Consider the following 21,527-nt stretch of genomic DNA (forward strand, 5'->3'; position numbering starts at 1 on the left):
TCCTCCTCCTCCTCCTCTTCAGGGGAAGGCAATGGCAGCCTCCTCTGAAGAAACCTCCCCAGGAAGACCCTATGATGGGGTTGCCATAAGTCAGGAGTGCCTCAAGGGCAGACAGCCAACAAGGAACAGAGCAGCAATGGCCAGGAGGCCCCTCAGTCAAACCACGACAAGTTTTAATAACACCGACTGCAGCCCTGTACCAACTCTCCTATGAACAAAATCCATGGGCCTCAATGGGGTTTATCTCTGAGCACAGATAGGGAGGATTAAGGGCATTGTATCATCTCTGGCAGCATGAGCTTCGCAGAGACCAGTCTCCTTCCCGAGAGGCATTTAGGGAGCAGACTGCAGTCTACGAAGCTCATGCTGCCCCTCCCTTCCTTCCTTCCTTCCTTTCAGTGAGTCTCAAAGGTCTTCAAGAGGCTCTCTCTATGCACTGACTCCACAGACTCCGGACAGGGCTGCGTCCCTGAGTGCCTCTCTCCAGTTGTGATCCCTGGCAGCTACAGTCCTTGCAGCTGAAAGCACTGCCTGTCCTTCTGCTCCCTGGCTTCCCTCTCTTTCCCTTCCCAGGTCTGCTTTTGGGCTGCAGATGGTGAAGGGTCGGCCTCAGGGTAGGATCTGCTGTTTGCAGAGGACCATATATGCGCCTGGCACTAAATGCAGCTGTGAAAGGGACGATCCAGCAGCTGCAGCCTCACCTTCCCCTGAAAAGCTGACTTTATACTAACTTCCCACTAAGAGACAGACAACAAGCGTAACTCGCGCATGCTCAGTGCCTCCCCCTCCATTTCGGCCGGTTTTTGACTCTTTTTCCTTCTGCGCATGCGCTGTGCGAAAGGGACGACGGGAAGGAGGGGAGTTGCGCACGCAGCCTCTCGCGGTCTTCGCTGTTTCTCCCCTCGTGCCTCTTCGCGGAAGCCGCGGCCTGAGAGAGAGAAGAGATGGCGCTACACGTGCCGAAAGCCCCGGGCTTCGCCCAGATGCTGAAAGAAGGAGCGAAGGTAAGAGGCTATAGACGGGGAGCGCCAGGGAATGAAGGGGCGCGGAAGGTTCCAGAAGCGGAAGGCGCAGCTTGGTTCTGTTCCACGAACGCGCGCACACGAAGGAATTCCGTTAGAACCTTAACGCCGTCGGGCTTCTCAACCCCGTTGCTTAGCAACCGCAGGGCTCGCGCGAGGGAGGGGGAAGGAGAGGGAGTGGGCCCGGCACTAACGTGCTTGTTGGTGACGTCAAAGGCGCGCGCCGGGTGGGAGGGGGAGGAGGAGTTGCTGGTGACGTCAGAGGCGCGCGCCAGGCGCCGGGTGGGAGGGGGAGGAGGGGTTGTGCTTCTGAAGCAGAAACAAGTCCCAAAATGGCAGTCACTGTTTCTGAGCAGAACCCTTGTCCAGCATCCTGTGTCCCTCTGTGTCCAGGCAGAGGTTCACGTACCATTTCATGACAGGGCACAAGGAAGTGGCTGCAGAGGGCAAGGGGGCAGATCTGGAGTGGTGCTAGTCCAAAACTGCCAGCCTTCCAGACTCCTCTTCAGTCTTAATTGTCCCTGGGCATCATCTGAAAGGAAGTGTAGTCCCAGGAAGGGAATCGCATGTCTGTTCCAATATGCGCAGCCCAGTTAACGTTCTGGACTAAATCCTGTCAGCCACAGTTCAGACCAGTTCTGGACGCTTTCCATGGGCACTGAATGTAGAGCATGCTGCAGCAATGAGGAAGGACTGGTGCTAGAGCAGAGGAGGGCAAAACTCTTCTGAGAACGCAGACGTCTGCCAGTTGGGACTAGGAGAAAAATAGTGGCATGAGTGGGCAAACATATAATGCTGCAAGTGTTAAGATTAAAGGAGCCTTTGGAGAAGTGTTCTGCCTGGGAAGGTCTGGGTTCACTCCTGGCTTTCTCCCCAGTGGTCCCTCCCCGCAAATAAGGCCAGTATGGGATGCTGAAGAAGGAGTATAAAAGGTCTTGTAGAAATCTCCAAATCCTGAGAGCATGCAGCATTTCATGATAAGAGACCCCTAACATCTGGGGTCCCTCAAGGAGCCATTCTTTTATTACTGTTTTAATGGTATTGTTTTTATAAACTGTATTGAATATTGCTGTTAACCGCCCTGATGTTTCGAAGGGCAGTATATCAATAAAGTTCTTTATTTATTTATATGTTGCAGGGAATAGCCGTCTTGAGGAGCTATAAAGCCTGATGAGCGTGGGGTTGCTGAAGCTTAGTTTTATACTTAACTTAGCTAAATCTAAATAACACTGATTTAGCAACATGTTTGGGCTTTTTTGGGGAGGGGGTATATAGTTAATGTTTGCTTTCAAAATCCATTCAAAAATAATATTTAAAAACATTTTCTTAATTACTCTTGGTAAAGTAAATGTGTGTTTTAATCATGGGATTTACAAGCAAATCTAAACATTGCTTGAGGATCGCCTTTCTTTCGCAGCAAGAAGTAGTATCTTACCTTTCTACGGGATTTCTTTTAGTTTCAGAAACTAATTTAGACAAAGACTCTTGGATATTAAAGCAAGTATTGTAGCCAAACACAGTGAAAAGGGCTGATGAGAGTATGCTCTGTTTTGTTGCCTCTGAACAAAATTCAAACCTGAAATGTCAGACTTTGGCATCTTGAGAATTCATGGGATTTATTGTGAAAGTCTAATTCTGAGTGCGTTTTGTGTCTGTAGCATTACTCAGGATTGGAGGAAGCTGTGTATCGAAACATTCAGGCATGTAAGGAACTTGCCCAAACAACTCGCACAGCCTATGGACCAAATGGTAAGACTAAACACTTTTTCTCACATCCATACGTACATACATATCAGTTTCCTTCTTGTGTAGTGTATAAGTAGTAAACTAGACATCATATAATAATTCAGTCCTATTTTTGCTAGCATACCTGGGAAATAAAGCCATGATTTGTTTGGAGGATTAGTTGGAGTTCTGTGGTTTCATTTCTGAAACAAATTCACACTTATCAGTACCATGTTGCTAGCATGCCTATCATAGTAAAAATGTTACTGCTGAACGAATTGACATCCTGCACATTAAGTTGATCTCAGATGTGCATAATCATATTTGAGGTATTCTGTTTTGCTTATTTCAGGGATGAACAAAATGGTTATCAATCATTTGGAAAAGCTTTTTGTTACTAATGATGCAGCTACAATTTTAAGAGAACTGGAGGTAAGTTGTTGCCTGCCTCTTTCTTTCATACTCTGTTTAAAATATGCTGAATTTTACATGGGAATTATTTGGTGGAGTATTTTGTATGCTGTCCATTACGAAGATTGTCTTGTCTTGCTTCCTAGGAAAGGGATCTGAATGGAAGTGGGAGAGAGAAAATTAGGATAACATAATGTTGAAATTGGTTTGAAGTACAGGCAGTGGCATGATCTGCTGAGTTGAATGGGAGTGTGTATGACAAATACAGGCATTTAACAACAAAGAAGAACAAAATATGCAAATGTTTCAGTACATCACACATATGTACAGCGTATTGACTCATAAAATTTAGAAGCAGTGCATGAGGTATACAGCTTGAATTTATGTTACAGTGTCAAACATGCTAAAATACACTGTTCTTTATGCATTTTCACATTGTACTTTTCCTGATATAAAATCTTGAATAGGTTCAGCATCCTGCTGCAAAGATGATTGTCATGGCTTCTCATATGCAAGAACAAGAAGTTGGCGACGGAACAAATTTTGTCCTTGTTTTTGCTGGAGCCCTCCTGGAACATGCAGAGGAGCTTCTAAGAATGGGACTCTCTGTTTCAGAGGTAATTTTTATTTTTCTTGGATCATTATTATTTTATTACATCCCGCCTTTCGCCCAACATAGGGACTCAAGGCGGCGAACAACAGGTATAAAGCAATACAATTGAAAACAGTATAAGAATATTAAAATATAAAAATATAAACATTTAAAAATAATTAAACAATTTAAGGAGTTAAAACGGTTATAAATTAAAATATAACATGCTAGAATAAAAACCATTAAAATTTGTAACATACACAACATTAAAAACTCAGCCCTTCTCAGGATTATTGCAGTTCCTATTAGTATTCCAGGACAATATGCCCTTGAATAATGATGTTACAAACAATTCCATTAAGCCAAAGTACTGTTGGCTAGAGCCGTTTTATATATCCCAACGTTGCCAGATCCTGTCTGATATTGAAATCTAACCATGGTCAACTGGTTAGTACTTGGATGGGAGGCTGCCAGTGAAGTCCAGGTGCAGTACAATCACTGCCAGGTGCTGTGGGCTATAAGAGGAAAGAGCTGACAAAACTGTATCTTGCCTAAAAAAACTGTGAAATTCATGGGGTTGCCATACATTGATAGGTGACTTGAAGGCACATAAACACACAAAGACTGTTGGATAAGTGAACAGAAGACTGTAGCCCCGTTCTAATTTTTGTCTTACATTTTTCAAATTACTTTTCAGCAGTGCTAATGTACTTTGATCTCCTTCCATTGTGATTTGTACAGAATTCTTTGGAGGTTTTTAGGGAGATTTATTCAAATTGACTTTCAACAACAGAAATGTCATTTTTTATTTTTTTTTATTTTTGGTATAAAGAGTTCAGTATATTTAATTGCAGGTGATTGAAGGCTATGAAAAAGCTTCCAAGAAAGCCCTAGAAATTCTACCTGATCTAGTATGTTGCTCTGCAAAAAATCTTCGCGATGTTGAAGAAGTGGCATCATTGCTGCAGACTTCAATAATGAGTAAACATTGTGGCAATGAAGTCTTTTTGACTAATCTTATTACTGAAGCATGTGGTAAGTGTTAATATAAATATATCTAATGTTGTTTGCAGTTTGTTCATTAACACCCTTTACATTTCATTTTTATGCAAGCTTTGCTCAAATTTGGCTTTTGTACTGGAAACCAAGGCTTAAATTGCTCCCTGTTTTTTTTTCTCACTGGATGTTGCTTTATATTATGGATTTTCTGTCTTCACTGCTAGGTAGATTTTACAGTGCCTGTAAAAGGAGAATACAACTTAATTTGTTTATAACTTAAAATATTTTTATTTGGCCCATTAAATTGGGGATGTCATTAAGTAACTAAACTAGAAGTTTTTTGTTTTTTTAAAAAAGTGCTTCATTTAATAATCTTGCTGAAAGTAATGCGATTTTGGTTTTTAATTCTCTCACAGTATCTATATTTCCTGAATCGGGTCACTTCAATGTTGACAACATTAGAGTGTGCAAGATCTTAGTAAGTAATCGTTGCAATTTCTTACCCGTATTGTATGTTTAGTCTCTAAAGATGCTTATAACAGGAAGCAACTTTCATTGAGCTTTATCAAAGTTACTGGTTGCTATACTTAAAAGGTTTCAGCATTGCTTTGCAAGATTGATGTTTTAGGAACAGAACTTCTTAATAAAAAATGGCTGTTACAAAACAATTTTTGAAAAAGCCTTTCTCAACATTAATTGGAGTAAGATAGAGGCAAAATGTTGGAAAGATACCTTCTGTGACATTTGAATTTTTAGCAGATATTGTTTCTATATATATGAAGTTCTCCCAAAAGTTTAGATCATGGATACTTGTATACATAACAAAGGGCCTGAACAGGACTGGAGCGTGGCTTTGGTGTGGCTTCCAGAGTCCTAGCACGCATGCATAATTTAAACGGCATACCTCCAAAGTGACCCGAAGCAGCTTTATTTTGGCCTGTCCCTTCGGGCCCAAAGTTGAGGTTCTTAGGTAGATTTCAGAGAATAGCATGCATTATGGCTTCAATAATGTCAGCATAACTGTAAATCACAATAACAATGCAGATTATTTTGCATAAGTGGGAGACAGTAGGTTGGATTTGGAGTAGGTAATTTTCCAGTCTACTTAGACAGGAGTGTAGGGAAATCCAGTCCACCTAATGCAGCAGTTTTTTCTTTGACTGTATTTTCCAAAGGAGGAGTTTAGAGTTTGGTGGAGCAGAGTTTTAAATAAAAGAATAAATCTAATGATCTTAAAATTAAAAATACAGTTCCTTAACTAGGGTAGGAGGATAATTGCCACTTTTTTTCTTCAGGGTTCTGGCATTTGGGCATCGACAGTTTTGCATGGAATGGTTTTTAAAAAAGAAACTGAAGGTGATATTACTTCTGTCAAAAATGCTAAAATTGCTGTCTATTCTTGTCCTTTTGATGGTATGATCATGGAAACTAAGGTATGTTATGGACATCATCTGGACAATAGCATTATTCTTATATATTTAAACCATTTATACCCTCTTATTGAGCTGGCAAGAAGTCTAGTGTTTATAAAACTATAAAAACAAGTCTGGCCTCAGGTTAATAATCTATTAGCTAATTAAATAATATAATCTATTAATGGTGTTGAATTTGATGCACTATGGGGACCCTTCCAACTCTGTGATTCTATAAAAAAGAATAATGCAAAAGGAGTATGGGAAAAGAAATAGGAAATTTGAGGAACTAATTGTTTGTTAATAAAGCTGGGGAAATGACCTGGTGTAATTTGCATGTTGCTCATTTTACCATTATCAGTGGGATTTAGTATTACCAAAAGGAGAAGATAAAAATTGCAGTTTTCTCAGACAAAGCTCTGGAGTTATCCTGCTTTTTTTAAAAAATCTTCTCTAGCTTTATGGAATTGTTGCTCCCTGACATTTGTGGGTAGAGAGAGAACTTTGTTACTACTATGTATTCAGAAATATGTAGTAGAAGCTTAATCTTTATAATGTTTATAATTGTCTGGAAAAATCTAATCTGAGATATAAACAGTCAAAATTTGTAGTCACTTGCATGTCTACCTTAATTTTATAGCAGGTGGGAGGACATGGGAGGAAAGATGGCCAGCAGCAGGAAGACTCCATGCTTTCCCCTATGCTCTCCATGATACACAAAGAACAAACAAGAGGTGTCTTGTATCGTGCTTTGTATCTCAGGGATATAATCAGTTTGATATCATTTATGCAACCACAGCACTAACTTTTCAGACACTACAATTATGGAAATGGCTGGCTATCTATATAAGTCTCAGTTTACATTAAAGTTTCTCTGTGTAACCGAATTATGAATCAGGGTGCACATAAAACCCTGCAGCCTGGCTTTCCATGGAAGGCTTACCTGGAGAAAATAAGGAGCCAGTTATGCATATTTACAAATCAGTGTTTAATTACTAGTTATGGAGAACAGAAGAAAGGACCACCGTCAGTCCTATGGAATAATACATGTCAGGATGGAAGTAGAGCAAAGCACTCTCAAAACAGCTGAGCTTCTTTTCCCTTTTAACCTTTTGAACTTTTTAAATGTTCTTAAAAATAATTACTGGGCAAGAACATCTATGTTTTGTGGTCACTCTCGTCAGATGAGTGTAATGCCGCAAATTACTGATTTGGAGTTGCATTATCTTTTTGGATGCTTCTTGTCTGCAGTAACTGAGACTATTGGTACTTCCAGTTCTTTCACTTTCTAGCTTCTGTGTATTAAGCAAAACGTAGCATGAATTGCCTCTAAGAACAAGATACAGTTGGCCTGCCCCATAAATGGGCTTTCCATATGCGGACTTGAGGTAATGAGGACAGGAAGCCCCATTTAGATGAATGGTGCATGTTTCTGTGACGTGCGTGCCACGCTGCACACAGGAGTGCACCCCATTCATCTAAACGTGGCTTGACCATGCACGGAATTCATTTTACATGGGGTGGTGGTTCGGAACAGATCCCCGCATAAAGCAAGTTTCCACTGTAGTTTAAAACAAAAATTAATAGAAGCTTGGCATATGGCTTTTGTGAGTGATGGGGAAAATATTTTCTGTCTACAGGGAACTGTACTAATCAAAAATGCCGAAGAACTGACAACTTTTAGTAGAGGAGAGGAGAACTTAATGGAGTTACAAGTGAAGGCCATTGCTGATGCTGGTGCAAATGTTGTAGTTACAGGTGGAAAAGTGGCAGACATGGCCCTTCATTATGCTAACAAATACAAACTTATGTTGATCAGGTAAGGATTTACAAGATGAAATAGTCTAAATCTCCTAGAGTCCTAAAGTATATATACATATGCACAATGTATAAATGATTATAGCCTACATTATAATTTGATGGTAGTGATAAGTGATGCTGAGATTAAGAAGATCATGTACTAGTTTTCCATACATTTTCAGGCCTAACTCCCACTCACCCAGCCTTAGCACTACATTTCGCTACAACTTTTGCTGATAACCTTAAGGACATGTTTACTTTTCACTGGTGGAATGGGTCTTATCCACTAATTCCAGTGTACGAGTTACTGAACTGATACAGTTCAGATTTTCAGGCAGTTTAGGTGCACTTGATAGGAGACTTTTACTGGGGTACCTTGTATAATGCACTGTAGTATTTTGAGGAAGCTTTGATTTGATATAGAAATGTGCCACTCCTTAAATAAGAGTACATGTTCTGGATTGCTTAACACATTAGTGTCTGAAGTCGCTATATATGTTTGCAGGGATTGATTGATACACATATGCCAGGATCAATGTCAATACTTTAGACATTGGTCTTTCCTTTATAACATAAGCTTTTTGAACATATATGAAAAATTTTATTTCATTGTACTAAGAAGAATTTCCAAATTATGGAAAGGATTTTTGCCTTGAACATTATTTATGTATTTTTTAAAGGCTGAATTCTAAGTGGGATCTCAGGAGACTATGTAAAACAGTTAGTGCTACAGCCCTTCCCAGACTGGTATGTAAAAAACAACAACAATGCGTTATTTTAATGGAGATTTGTTTCTTGGTGTAGGCATAATACTTTTTCTTTTTTCTAGACACCACCAAATCTAGAGGAATTGGGTCACTGTGACAGTGTGTATTTATCAGAAGTTGGGGAAACACAAGTAGTTGTGTTTAAACATGGTATGCCTTGCTGTTACTTTAGTAAATTAGATTTTGTTCTGTTTATTACATTAAGTATGCAAACTTAGCACATAATAAAGCTTCATGAGTTAAATCTTGATTTTTCCCCACCAATTGTACAGACAAGGAAGATGGTGCTATTTCTACAATAGTAATTCGTGGCTCAACCGAGAATCTCATGGATGATGTAGAAAGAGCAGTGGATGATGGTGTCAACACTTTCAAAGTACTCACTCGGGTGAGTAAAGTCATGTGAATAGATAACTTGTTTTTGAGAAATTATTTTATTAAATACCTCATTAAATGTAACCCTGCTATGTCTCAAGTTGACTCCAGTTTACGGTAACTATGTCATGGGGTTTTTCTGGCAGAATTTTTTCAGAGGAGGTTTGCCAGTGCCTTTTTCTGGTTGAGAGAATTTAACTTGCCTAAGTTCACCTAGTGGGTTTCCATGTCTGAGCACAGATTTAAACCCACTGGAAACTCACAGGTTTCCTAGAGTCTTAGCCAACACTCACAGAACTACACCACACTGGCTCCTGCTACAATCCTATTATACAAAAGCAGAAATTATAGGAATTTGTATATCCTACAAAAAAAGAGTATAAATTTAAATGAATATACATGAAGTATGATAAGTATTTGGTTGTATGCAGGCGCACAAACGCATACACACAGTCCATCTATCTATATGCATACACACATAAATATACATAGCATAACTTATAGTATACATACTAAACTGTGAGTGTATCCATTTAAATGTGTACATTTTTATATAAGAAAGCAAACCCACTATGTAATATGTATCTTTAGAAATAAATGTTTCTAAAGCTTTCATACTTGAATTGGCACTTGAAATCATAGCCTATAAAATATGATAAAATCTGCACACTTTTCTAGGATAAACGACTTGTTCCAGGTGGTGGTGCAACAGAAATTGAATTGGCAAAGCAGATCACTTCATATGGAGAGGTAAGTTACAAATGGTTTTCCTTATTAAACTTAAAAATTCTGCTAGGATGTGGATCAGAGCCTCCTCCCTTTGAAAGTTCAAAGCTTGGGAGTGTTCTTGGCTGCAGTAGTGCTCCTGATGTGCTAGAGTGCTTGAGGTGGTCAGCAGTACCTTTGCTAAGCTTTGGCTGGTGCACGAAACTGGCCATAATAACGATAAGCTTAATTATCTTTTGACTACTGTAAACTGCTATGTCAGTGGTGCTCTTAGAAAGTGTTCAAAAACTGCGGCTACTACAGCATGCGCTGGCCAGGCTGTGGTCTGTTAAGAGCTTTAGTGATGTGATATTGCTGGTACTGTATTAACTACACCAATTTCATTGGTTTCCCAGCCATATTCAAAAATAAATGGATTGAGACCAGAATATGTGAAAGATAGTTTCTTTCTGTATGAGCCTACCCATAATATGAGATACTCGCCAGAGGAAGCATTGTGTGTTTCATCTTCAAGTGATACAAGGTTATAGGTACATGCATTGTATTCTATAGCAACATGTTGATTGTGGAACTCCCAATGAAAGGAAGAGGGATCAGTTTGGATCATACTGATGAATTAATTTAGTCTTATGTTAATTTAACAAAGTGGCTGACTAGTGACCAATAGGAAGTTAGCTAGCAGAGAAGAATTCAACTTCGCCCTCACCTCACATTTCCTGGCAGCTGATATACAGAGCAATACTGTCTCTGATGTAGGAAGTGATAAATACTCATCCCAAATAGCAACCATTGGTTTCAAAGTTCTACATAAGTACTAATGCTGCTAATACTTTTAGTTTAGCAATGGCCATTTTCTTCTATCTTTAGACTTGTCCAGGTCTTGATCAATATGCTATCAAGAAATTTGCTGAGGCATTTGAAGCCATTCCCCGAGCCCTGGCAGAAAATTCTGGAGTAAAAGGGAATGAACTTATTTCTAAGCTCTATGCTGTACATCAAGAAGGCAACAAAAATGTTGGTTTTGATATTGAGGTAAGACTATATATGATGTCCATTAGTTGTAACTTGGGAAGGGAAGTGGCTGCAAGGTAAATGTTTATAATTTTGCTTTGGTTAGCAGGGTAACCTTTTGAATACTGTTGGGTCAGATGTATTTCAGGAAGGCCATAGAAACAAAATACCTCATAAATATTAAGCGTGATGATATTTCTGAGGTTCTTCGATAAAAAAACCCCCAAAACATGCCTTTTATTCAGGTGATGACTTTAGAGAATTCTGCCCATGAACTTTCTGTCCATTTTTGACAGGCTGAAGCTGCAGCTGTGAAAGATATGTTGGAAGCTGGTGTATTGGACACATACCTTGGTAAATACTGGGCAATCAAGCTGGCAACAAATGCTGCGGTGACTGTACTAAGAGTTGATCAGGTAAGTGGGCATAATGGGCTCTTTTCATACTGTATCTGTCTACTGTGCAAACTCATAGCCTATTGTAACAGTTATATAGGTATTTCAGAATTTCATTACGGTTTGAGGTTCTGCTTTATGGTTTAACTTAATGTTCTATTGTTATAGAGTATGGGTGGGGAATATGTGGGTCTCCAAATGTTAGCTCTAGCCAGTGATGAAGGATGATGAGTGTACTTCTGCATTTGGAAGGCTACATGTTCTCAGTCTTCAGTGTAGAACCTTACTAGACACTACTGGTAGCAGCCCTTTGTGTATCATTTTCAGCTGTGTACAAGACAGGAGTATTCAGAATTATGTTTATGCAGAGACTTGTTCAAAATTGAAATTGTGGAAACCAGTGTTTAAATATGTAATTCCTGTAGATTATTATGGCAAAAGCAGCAGGTGGTCCAAAAGCCCCTAAAGCACCAGAAAACTGGGACAAGGATGACTGGCAAGAAGGCCCCTGAACATAGCTTGCAGTAAGATTTAGTGTCATGTCTCTCCTGTTCACAAGAACAGAAACTCTGCATGAGTACTTTACACCCTGCCTGGAATTGATGAGTGTTTGCTTTCAAAGAATTGCGTGTTGGCAACATCACTATCTAACAACCTGCTTGAGACACTGAGAGTGAAACATGGTATTAGATGTTCTTAAAACAGGCTGAAATATCGGTCAGGAGCTTAATATGCATGATCCCACGTTCAGTATGACAGGAATACTGTGTTAACTAACCCTTTTAAACTTGTTAGTGTGGTTTGCTGTCATGTGTTAACATGCAGTATAACAGACATATGACACAGTGACTGCATTTTGGAAATTGTGGCAGCAGAATTGTGGTCTTACCTAGAGATCAGGAGTCCCCTTTTACCTTCATCTGAAAATATCTTTAGGATATTTCAAGAGTATTGGATGCAGATCACCATTGACCATGGCAACTCAGTCTTAAAATGTTTTTGTGGAATGAGTAAGAATGTATATATAAATAATAATAATAAAATATTTATTTCTAGCCCACCTTTCCTGTGATCAAGGCAGGTTACATACACATGCCAATACAGCATTCTGTAAGACCACAAGTTGAACATGAGTCAACAGTGCTATGCGGCAGCTAACAAGGCCAATGCGATTTTAGGCTGCATCAATAGAAGTATAGTGTCTAGATCAAGGGAAGTAATAGTACCACTATATTCTGCTCTGGTCAGGCCCCACCTGGAATATTGTGTCCAGTTCTGGGCGCCACAATTCAAAAAGGACATTGAGAAACTGGAGCGTGTCCAAAGGAGGGCGACTAAAATGGTGAAGGGTCTGGAAACCAAGTGCTATGAGGAACGGCTTAGGGAGCTGGGTATGTTTAGCCTGGAGAAAAGAAGGTTAAGAGGTGATATGATAGCCCTGTTTAAATACTTGAAGGGATGTCATATTGAGGAGGGAGCAAGCTTATTTTCTGCTGCTCCAGAGACTAGGACCCGGAGCAATGGATCCAAGCTGCAGGAAAAGAGATTCCACCTCAACATTAGGAGGAACTTCCTGACAGTAAGGGCTGTTCGACAGTGGAACAAACTCCCTCAGAGTGTAGTGGAGTCTCCTTCCTTGGAGGTCTTCAAACGGAGGCTGGATGGCCATCTGTCGGGGATGCTTTGATTTGGATTTCCTGCATGGCAGGGGGTTGGACTGGATGGCCCTTGCGGTCTCTTCCAACTATGATTCTATGATTCTGATTCTAAGAAGCTGTTTTACAATGCATGTAAAAAGCAAAATAACTTTCCTTTTAGGAGGGTACTCATTTTCCTTCTATGGAAGAATGTCTTGAAATATACTTTGCTTTCTGTGTACTGTATTAACATAGGCGGGATACAAACCACCGCTTCCCCGCGCAGAGCAAAAAAGAAGCTCCATTTCGGAGCTTCTTCTTGCGGCGCCTCTATGACATCGCGAGGCGCCTGGCGTGGACTCGCGACGTCATAGGCGCCGCGACACGTCTGGACGTTATGCGTCCAGTACGTAAAGATGGCGGCGCCCATGTGGAAGGGGCGCCACCATCTTGTACGTATTGTATACGTACTAGGGTTAGGGGTGTGTGGAAGCACCGCCCCTTCCTAACCCTAGTACGTATACAATACGTACTATATGGCGGTATGTATCCCGCCATAGGCACACAGTACAGACAATTTAAAGCAGTAGTACTCTGTGTTTTGTATTACTCTGCTGCAACATAAAAGAGCATACATTAGTTTAGGTGTTGCAAGTACTAACATAATGATGTGCAAGGAATTATAAAGGTCCATAATAGATAAAATCCAGTTCTACCATGCTTATTATATAAACTGGAGGCAACAATGTAATAACAACTTTCTTCTTGTAGATCATCATGGCAAAACCAGCTGGTGGCCCTAAACCGCCAACAGGAAAGAAGGACTTGGATGACGACCAAAGTGATTGAAACAATTCAGTGTACTTCTTCTAGGAGCTGTGTATCTTGTCATGTGTTACCTACCTTTAAATTATGAGACTAATCTCTACTAGATGCTTGTCTTGTACCATTTCAATAAAACAGTTTCAGTAAAAGTTGCTCCCATGTTCTTAGCAATTTAAAGAGTTTCAAGGTAATACATTCAGTATCTGTGTCTTGGTGTGTACAAAACCCGTTTTAAAATCAATATAATGTATAAATTCACAAATCTCAGCTACTTTAATCCAGATTTCCATTGTCCATACTGTGCACCAAATTTAAGAGCCTATGGGATATGCCATGTTTGGCATGTTTCCTCATTGTAATGATCCTTTTGAGTTGTAAAGAGGCAATTGCCCTTGTAGTTTGAAAGGACCCTTCTGGAAACAAAGGTAGCTGGCCTTGGAAAATAATGCCACAGTTCTATGTTTTTCTAGAAAGATTCCCCTCGCTTTAATCTCAAATTATCTGTATTAGCAAAAGGATGGTTGATGATGCAGTTTGGATGATTTAAGCTCAGTGTAACTCTCATAAGAAATCCTCTCCAGTAACAGGAGAAACTAGAAGACATATTTCATTTGGCCAATTTATCACCAAAAGAACATTACAAGCACCCCTATGAAAGTAAGAAAAATGGCATGTAATTATTTGTATTTCCAAATGAAATATGCTTTTCCAGAAATAATTTCTGAAATGACACTTGAAGAGGCCTTGTACTGCTGCCAGCAAACACTCTTTCCTCAGCTGTTGAGATTTTTTGCTCCATCCTGAATGAGTGGCTACGTAGAAGGAGAAAAGAGTACTAGGAAATGACCTATGCTGAGGCAGGTGATTTCCCTAGTTACTAATTGGTAGGAAAATAGATAATTTTTTTGTGCTGTACCACTGATTAAAGAGGAAAAGCAGCTGGAAAGGAGTGTTTACTTATTGCTATGTGTTTTGCCGGCAAGTGAATGGGTGAGTGAAGTTAGGCATGTTTTAAAATTAAACTATTGAATAGAGGAAAGAGCAGCAATCATGAAAAAAGTGTGATGAGGGCTATTAAGATTTCAGAGTGGAGATGCAATGTTCTAAAGTCTCAGGGCAGGGGACGGGAATGCAGCCTTCTAATTCCTGGCCTATGAGGATTGCAAGGGATATGTTTCTTGTGATTTTAAACCCGGTACCAGCGCAATTTATTCACATGATGGGGATCTCTATGGTAGTCTTAAGCCTTTAATGCAGGCTTTCTTGTCCTCAAGTCTTTTTTGACTTATGATGACCCCCTTTTTTGGCAAGATTTATTCTGAGGTAGTTTCACATGGCATTCCACTAAGGCTGAGAGAGTGCAATTTGACCAAAAGCACACAATAGATTACCATGTATGAACTGAAAGTGGAACCCAGCTCTCTGCTATGTGTTCTAACCACTACACAATTGATCCTTTGTATCAACCAATTCAACTATGCCTTGCTTGAAAATATTTTTTTTAAAAAATTCTAAAAGCAAACCTTAATTGCCATTTTATATAAGGGACAGCATTTTACTATACATTGTATATAATGGGACTATATATCTATGGGCATCCAAACCCCTTCATATACCAAGTGCCCATTGTACCACTTTGCGTTTTTCCCCCCAGGTTTTCTAGTACCTACATAGCTAAAGCTAGAAGGGTTTTTAAAGGGGGCAAAAATTCTAAATTAAATGACAAATAAGCCCTCTACGCTACATAAAATAAGGATAATTCATGTTAGCTACCATGAGTTAGTTTTAAGGATGTATTTTTTATTTAAAACCAAGAGTAAAATTTTCAAAATGCAAATTAAATAAATGTACACAGGTCAGCAGCATAATTTGCTGAATCCAAGTTTCCTTCTCTTCAGATCAATTGGTTGTAGAGCAAGTCTCCGTTCCTTAGATAATTTACAGTAGTCGTTCATAGAATAGGAGGTATGCTTGTGCATTCAGCACTTTGGATATAGGCACTGCTTTCACCTGGGTGTCACTTATATGAAACCATTGTCCTTTGGCTGATTCAGTCTCTTCTGTATCTGCTGAAATGGGGGGAAAGCAAGCAAATTTGCTGTGTTATAACATTCTGGCCATTAAAAAATTAGTTTTACATTGGTCTTTCAGGGTACGTTCTACTTACTTTGTTGAATCCTGCCATGGAGAACAAGATCAGAAAGTTGGTTGGCAGTAGCTCTTGTCTTCACATAAGCAGTGTAGTGGCCAGATCTCATAGTGCCACTATGTTCAACAATTCCATATAGGGCATACAGGACCCTTGAACTCCCTTCTGCAACATTCTGTGAAAACACAAGAGCATTTAAGGCAGCTTGATTTTATTTTGTATGAATGAAAAAGTTAACATTTTAAAATTCCTCTGTGTCCACACACAATATTTTCTACTGTGTCTTGATTTGGATTTAAAGGGATTCCTTCCTAAGAAAGCAGCAGTATGTTTCGCAGTAGGAGATGAAAGATATTAGGACACCTAGTTCTTGTTGAAAATGTTGGTTGCAAACAAAATACATCAGAACAGAAATGTATCCATCACATTTTAATCCATAAACTAGGATACTATGAATTTCTTGACATCGGGAAATGTTCTACCAAGGATGCCATTATAATGGTTTTATCTTCCCTTCCAGCCCTCATGATCATTGCAGTCCATGAGTCCTAGCCTATCCTAACAGCCAGTATTTGGGAAAGTCAGACAAAAATGATTGACAGAGAACTCATTCAAGTGGATATTACCAGGACATAATGCCAATGATTTTCTGGAGGGGTCTGAAGGAAGTCTTAGGTGCAGAGTGGCAATGAAAAAAGGGTGGAGTCATTTCAGGGATCAAGAGAAAAGATGAAAGGAAGTGATGGACCTTGATGGAAGGTGACAGAAAATGATGTGCTAGGATACAAGCTGGTAGTAAGGAATACATATTGAGTTGGGAAAAAGTGGAAGAATAACAAGGGGGAATAAGGCCATAGAAAGGTTTGTTTTTTTTTAAATAAGTACCTGCAGGAGTCAGGCGTGTAAAGTCAACACAGGAGGATTTAACATGGGATCTTGCAGTGTCAGCAAATAGCTGGAAAGAAATCAGGAACCCAAAGAGAAAAAGACCAGAAAAGGAGAACATAGGCCCGGTACAGACGGGCCTCGTGGCACGTCTTGATGACGTGCTAGAGTTGCCTCGGGGCGTCTCTTACAGACGCCCCACAACCCTAGCATGTCTTCCATACATCAAAATGATGGTGCGCTGTACAGATGGGCGCTGCCATTTTGATGCGACGGACACCTAGCGTCTGCATGTTGCGGCACCATAATGATGTCGCAAGTGCGCCATTGGCGCACTGCAACGTCATGGTGCAGCAAAAGAACCCGCTTTTGTGGGTTCTTTTTGTTCCGCAAGGAAGCTGCACAGTTTGTCCGCTGCGGCTTCCTCGTGGAGCAAACCAGGGCGCCGGCAGACCGCCCTTTTTGAGCGGTCTGTACCAGGCCATAGTCAAGGTGACAACTGCCAGAGCAGCAAAGCTATTTTGGTAACCTAATGAAAAAAGTGACATGGTGTGGTGACAGACCAGGGCAAGGGTGAGAAAGTGCTTAAAGTGAAAAAAGCCAAGGCTGAGGCCTATTACAGACTGCCAAAATAAAGCTGCTTCGGGTCCCTTTGGAGGTGTGCTATTTAAATGTTGCATGGGTCCTAAGAGTCTGGAGGTCGCGCCAAAGCCACACTCCATTCCTAAGCACTGGAGTGCAGCTTTGGTGCAGCTTCCAAATTCTTAGGATGCATGCATCATTTAAACAGCATACCTCCAAAGAGACCTGAAGCAGCTTTATTTTGGCAGTCTGTAACAGGCCTATGTGACTTTCCCCCAGAGTGTATGTTGTTATTGCTGGGTAAGAAGAATGAAAACTAAGTGGTTTACTTGAGAAAGATTAAATGTGCAATCTTTTGGACTACTATGATTGTGCTGAAAAATTAAATAGAAATACTAGAGAGAACAATGGAAATGCAGGACTGGAAGGAAGGAGAGAGTTCTGACAATGCAAATGATATTAAGTAGTACTGAAAATACTGGCCACAATGAACCAGAGACAGTACACTGAAGGATGAAAACAATCTCAAGGAACTCCTAATAGAAGGAGCGATATGATAACATTGACAAGTGAAGTACTGTCTGAGGAAAGAATGTGAGACACATAGATTAAAAACACAGTAAAAATGCTTAGGCCCAAGTTGGTGAGTAACAAACAATTTAATCCCAACACGGTAGTAACTAACAGATGGTTTGATTTGGAATGTCAAAGTGCTCAGAAAGCACTGATGAAGTGCTCTCGGCAGGCACTTAGAAACAATGATAATATCTCTCCTGACATCTTAGCTTCTATGCGGTCATCCTATAAGGCACTCTTAAAACACAAAAAAGATGAATATATTAGAACACAATGGAAACAACTAGCACAAGCTGTTACAGAAAAGAACGAGAAACAGTTTTGGGATATTACTGCCTCTGGCATGAATAGGATTAGACTGGTTATTGTTGGGCATATCACATCACAACAATGGTATAGCCATTTTAGTAAACTATGGAGCTACAAATGCAGAGCATCACTTTTTTTGTTTTAAAAACTACCTATCTGCCTCAATGGCCCCCGGTTTCAGAGTCTGAGATAAAAAAGCTGATTGCAGCTCTGGCATTTGAATAAAGCCCCAGGAGAAAATATGATGCCCCCAGAAATATATAAAAACTTTTCTGAATGGTGGGCTCCAATATTGGCTAAGGTGTTTACCCAAATCAATAATACTGGGATAACTCCAGTAGGCTGGAAACAGAGCATAGTTGTCCCCATATATAAGAAGGGAGATAAGCAAGATCCTAATAACTATAGGCCCATAAGCCTTCTGGACGTTGATTCTAAGCTATATAGTAGATATTTATTAAATAGACTGGAGGATTGAGAATTTAATAACCAGATTATTTATCCTGAACAAGCTGGATTCAGGGAAGGCCAGAGTACTATTGACCATTGTCTGACTCTTTATTATTTAGCCCAGAAAGGAATCGAAGGCACTACAAAACATCTATTTGTTGCTTTTATTGATCTAGCAGCAGCTTTTGATTCAATTGACAGAAACTTGTTATGGCATAAACTGGCCAATACTAATATAGATAACCGCTTATTGTTTCTGATCAAGGAACTTTATACCAATACAACAGCAAGGATAAGAGTTGGTACCTCTGGTTCACTAACTGATCCTATTCCTACAAATAAAGGAGTTAAACAAGGATGCCTTTTGGCACCAACACTTTTTAATTTATATTTGAATGACATCATCGCAGCACTTTCTGGCCCAGAATTTTTTCCACCTACACTTGGATCAAAAAAGATCTCTATTCTGTTATATGCTGATGACATGGTTTTAATTTCACTTACACGTATAGGTCTGAGAAGGTTACTTTCCAAACTAGAGGCATTTTGTTCCAAGGAAAAGCTTGTTATCAACTATAATAAAACAAAGGTAATGGTTTTTGGGAAAAGACACTGATTTTCATTGTTCTATTAACGGTCATCAGATTGAACAATGCTGAGAATTTAAGTATCTCGGCATTTACTTCACAGAAAACCTCTCCTGGAAGTCCCACATAGAAGCTAGTAGAGCAGTAGCTGTGAGATCAATTGGAGCAATCCTTAGATTCTATAACCAGGCAGGGGGTCATCTAGTTGCACCTGCTGTAAAAATATTTCAGAGTAAAGTTATAACCCACATTATTTATGGCGCTGCTGTGTGGGGTTGGGATGATTCCCAATTGGTCAAACTGGAGGCCATCCAGAATACATTTCTCAGGAAATTGCTCCTACTCCCACCCAGCACGCCTGCAGCCTTGGTCCGGGCTGAGGTTGGCCTCCCTTCCATTAAAGCTCGCATTCATTTTACTTTACTTAATTACTGGAGATCTGTTAAAGATTCTACAGTTAAGGTTTTTCCTAAGTTGTGTTTTCAATATTTACCAAGCTGCAAAGTCTGGAGCTCAAGACACCAGAGGCTGCTTGAATCATATCCTGCTCTAATTGAAAATTCTTCCAGTTGGAATTCAAGAGAGAAGCTCCGTGAATATATTTTTAACCATGATGTGCATCTGGATAGACTGGCTATTAACAATTCAAAATTTTCCAAATGGTTTATATTTTATAAATTGGACCATCAGATGGCTGTTTACCTACGGAATCTTACATTTCTAAAGCTTAGACAGGCTTTTACAGCTCTTCGCTTTCAAACAATGCCCTCAGCCATGATTGATGGCAGATATTCACATACACCTAAGGATTCCTGTTTATGTATTTGTGGAGCCCCAGAAATCGAGGATTTGCCTCATTATTAGTTTTTTTGCTCGCTATATACTGGTCCAAAAACTAAATTTATGGGATCTATTCTGTCCAATTTACAGTCTAATACCATTTCCGAAAAGATTTATTATCTCTTGTCTGATATTGATTCTAAGGTAACTTATAAGGTTTCACTGTTTGCCTCAGCAGCAATCAAAATTCGGGCAAGGGTAATAGCAGACATTGCAGTTGATTGTCAGGGGGATGACCTTATCTAAACTTTGAAGTTGTTTTTTTTTTTAAACGTTTTAACGATTGTTAGGTGGATGATCTTATCTAAACCTTCAAGTGGTTTTTTAACCTTGTCTTATTTAATTGACTGGAAGCATATTATGTATTAAATTTGGATGTTATTTGATGGAATATTATAATTCTGAATTGCTGTCATTGGTTTTATATTTTATCATGCGAATGGCCTTTGGCTTAAGCATTAATAAAGATTGATTGATTGATTGATTGATTGATTGACAATGCAAATGATATTAAGTAGTACTGAAAATACTGGCCACAATGAACCAGAGACAGTACACTGAAGGATGAAAACAATCTCAAGGAACTCCGAATAGAAGGAACGATATGATAACATTGAAAAGTGAAGTACTGTCTGAGGAAAGAATGTGAGACACATAGATTAAAAACACAGTAAAAAACAATCAAGAAAGTTCATCATTATATGAAAGGCTGTGCCTCATGCAACAGTTCTTACAGTTTTGAGGGGAGGGTGGGATCAGCCTATACAGTAAAGCCAACCAAAGACATATTAGTTCTAGGAATTAGGGCTTCTTTATGGTGAAAGTAGATCTTGATATATCTAGTTTCTTTCTCCCTCCAGGTCTGTGTCTTCCTGGTTCAGTCATTTGGTTTCAGAATGTAACATACATACAGTTCATCTTAGCAGTGGAATTAGATGACTTCCTAGTCTACTCAATAAGCTAGGTAAATTCTGCACCCGGTGTCATGATCCCAAGAGAAGACAAATGATATATTAAGGAGTTAGTTTTGTCTTAAATGGCACTGAACCAGAATCGAACTCCAGCTCCTTTATTTTTGTATGTGCATAATATATACATGGTAAGCATGTTTATTGGATGTACATACATTATGTTTTTAAGCATACAAGTTAAATTTATGACACACACACACAGATTCTTTTTAAAAAAAGTGGGGGTGTTGAGAAATAATGGAAATTAAATGTACTTCTTTCTTTCTTTACCTTGCACTTAACTGAACAGAAAGGAGCCAAATCTATTATTTCAGGAAATGTTATGTGTTTGTTCACTTTTTGGAGATTATATCCAGCCTAGGAAAGAACCACAGAAAGACACAAATAAAATGCATGCTATCACAAAACAATACTCCTACTTTTTCAGTTTGAAATATTGCTTCTTCAACTCAAAACATAAAATATGCCAGAGTAAACTGCC

At 39.5% G+C, this 21,527-nt stretch overlaps 2 protein-coding genes across 8 annotated transcripts in view; one reads left to right on the forward strand and one right to left on the reverse strand.

Annotated features, from left to right (window-relative positions):
• Positions 1 to 825: 825 nt before the first annotated feature.
• Positions 826 to 13,846, forward strand: CCT8 (chaperonin containing TCP1 subunit 8). Of its 2 annotated transcripts, XM_089512136.1 has the most exons (16): positions 826 to 1,004; positions 2,681 to 2,771; positions 3,100 to 3,179; positions 3,626 to 3,775; positions 4,605 to 4,785; positions 5,166 to 5,227; positions 6,045 to 6,182; positions 7,802 to 7,980; positions 8,642 to 8,708; positions 8,791 to 8,878; positions 9,001 to 9,116; positions 9,782 to 9,853; positions 10,697 to 10,861; positions 11,137 to 11,256; positions 11,661 to 11,759; positions 13,644 to 13,803. In XM_089512136.1, exons 1-15 carry the CDS (start codon positions 945 to 947, stop codon positions 11,745 to 11,747), a joined length of 1,656 nt encoding a protein of 551 aa, XP_089368262.1. In that variant the 5' UTR covers positions 826 to 944; the 3' UTR covers positions 11,748 to 11,759; positions 13,644 to 13,803. The 2 variants fall into 2 exon arrangements, with proteins under 2 accessions (XP_089368262.1, XP_089368263.1); XM_089512137.1 differs by lacking the exon at positions 11,661 to 11,759 and having other exon boundaries at positions 828 to 1,004; positions 13,644 to 13,846.
• A 1,630-nt stretch (positions 13,847 to 15,476) lies between these two features.
• USP16 (ubiquitin specific peptidase 16) overlaps positions 15,477 to 21,527 on the reverse strand; it is a 29,540-nt gene continuing 23,489 nt past the window's right edge. For 4 of the 6 annotated variants that reach the window (XM_089512130.1, XM_089512131.1, XM_089512132.1 and 1 more), the window contains 3 exons: positions 21,317 to 21,403; positions 15,865 to 16,021; positions 15,477 to 15,766 (listed from right to left, as the gene is read on the reverse strand). In XM_089512130.1, coding sequence (XP_089368256.1) covers positions 15,636 to 15,766; positions 15,865 to 16,021; positions 21,317 to 21,403 — 375 coding nt within the window. In that variant the 3' untranslated portion in view covers positions 15,477 to 15,635. Of the gene's footprint in view, positions 15,767 to 15,864; positions 16,022 to 21,316; positions 21,404 to 21,527 lie in introns of those variants that run through there. The other 2 variants (XM_089512133.1, XM_089512135.1) reach the window with 2 other exon arrangements.

Source organism: Sceloporus occidentalis, unplaced genomic scaffold (genome assembly GCF_023333645.1).
Source record: "Sceloporus occidentalis isolate IW3139 unplaced genomic scaffold, rSceOcc1.0.p SCAF_2, whole genome shotgun sequence".
Lineage (NCBI taxonomy): Eukaryota > Metazoa > Chordata > Lepidosauria > Squamata > Phrynosomatidae > Sceloporus > Sceloporus occidentalis.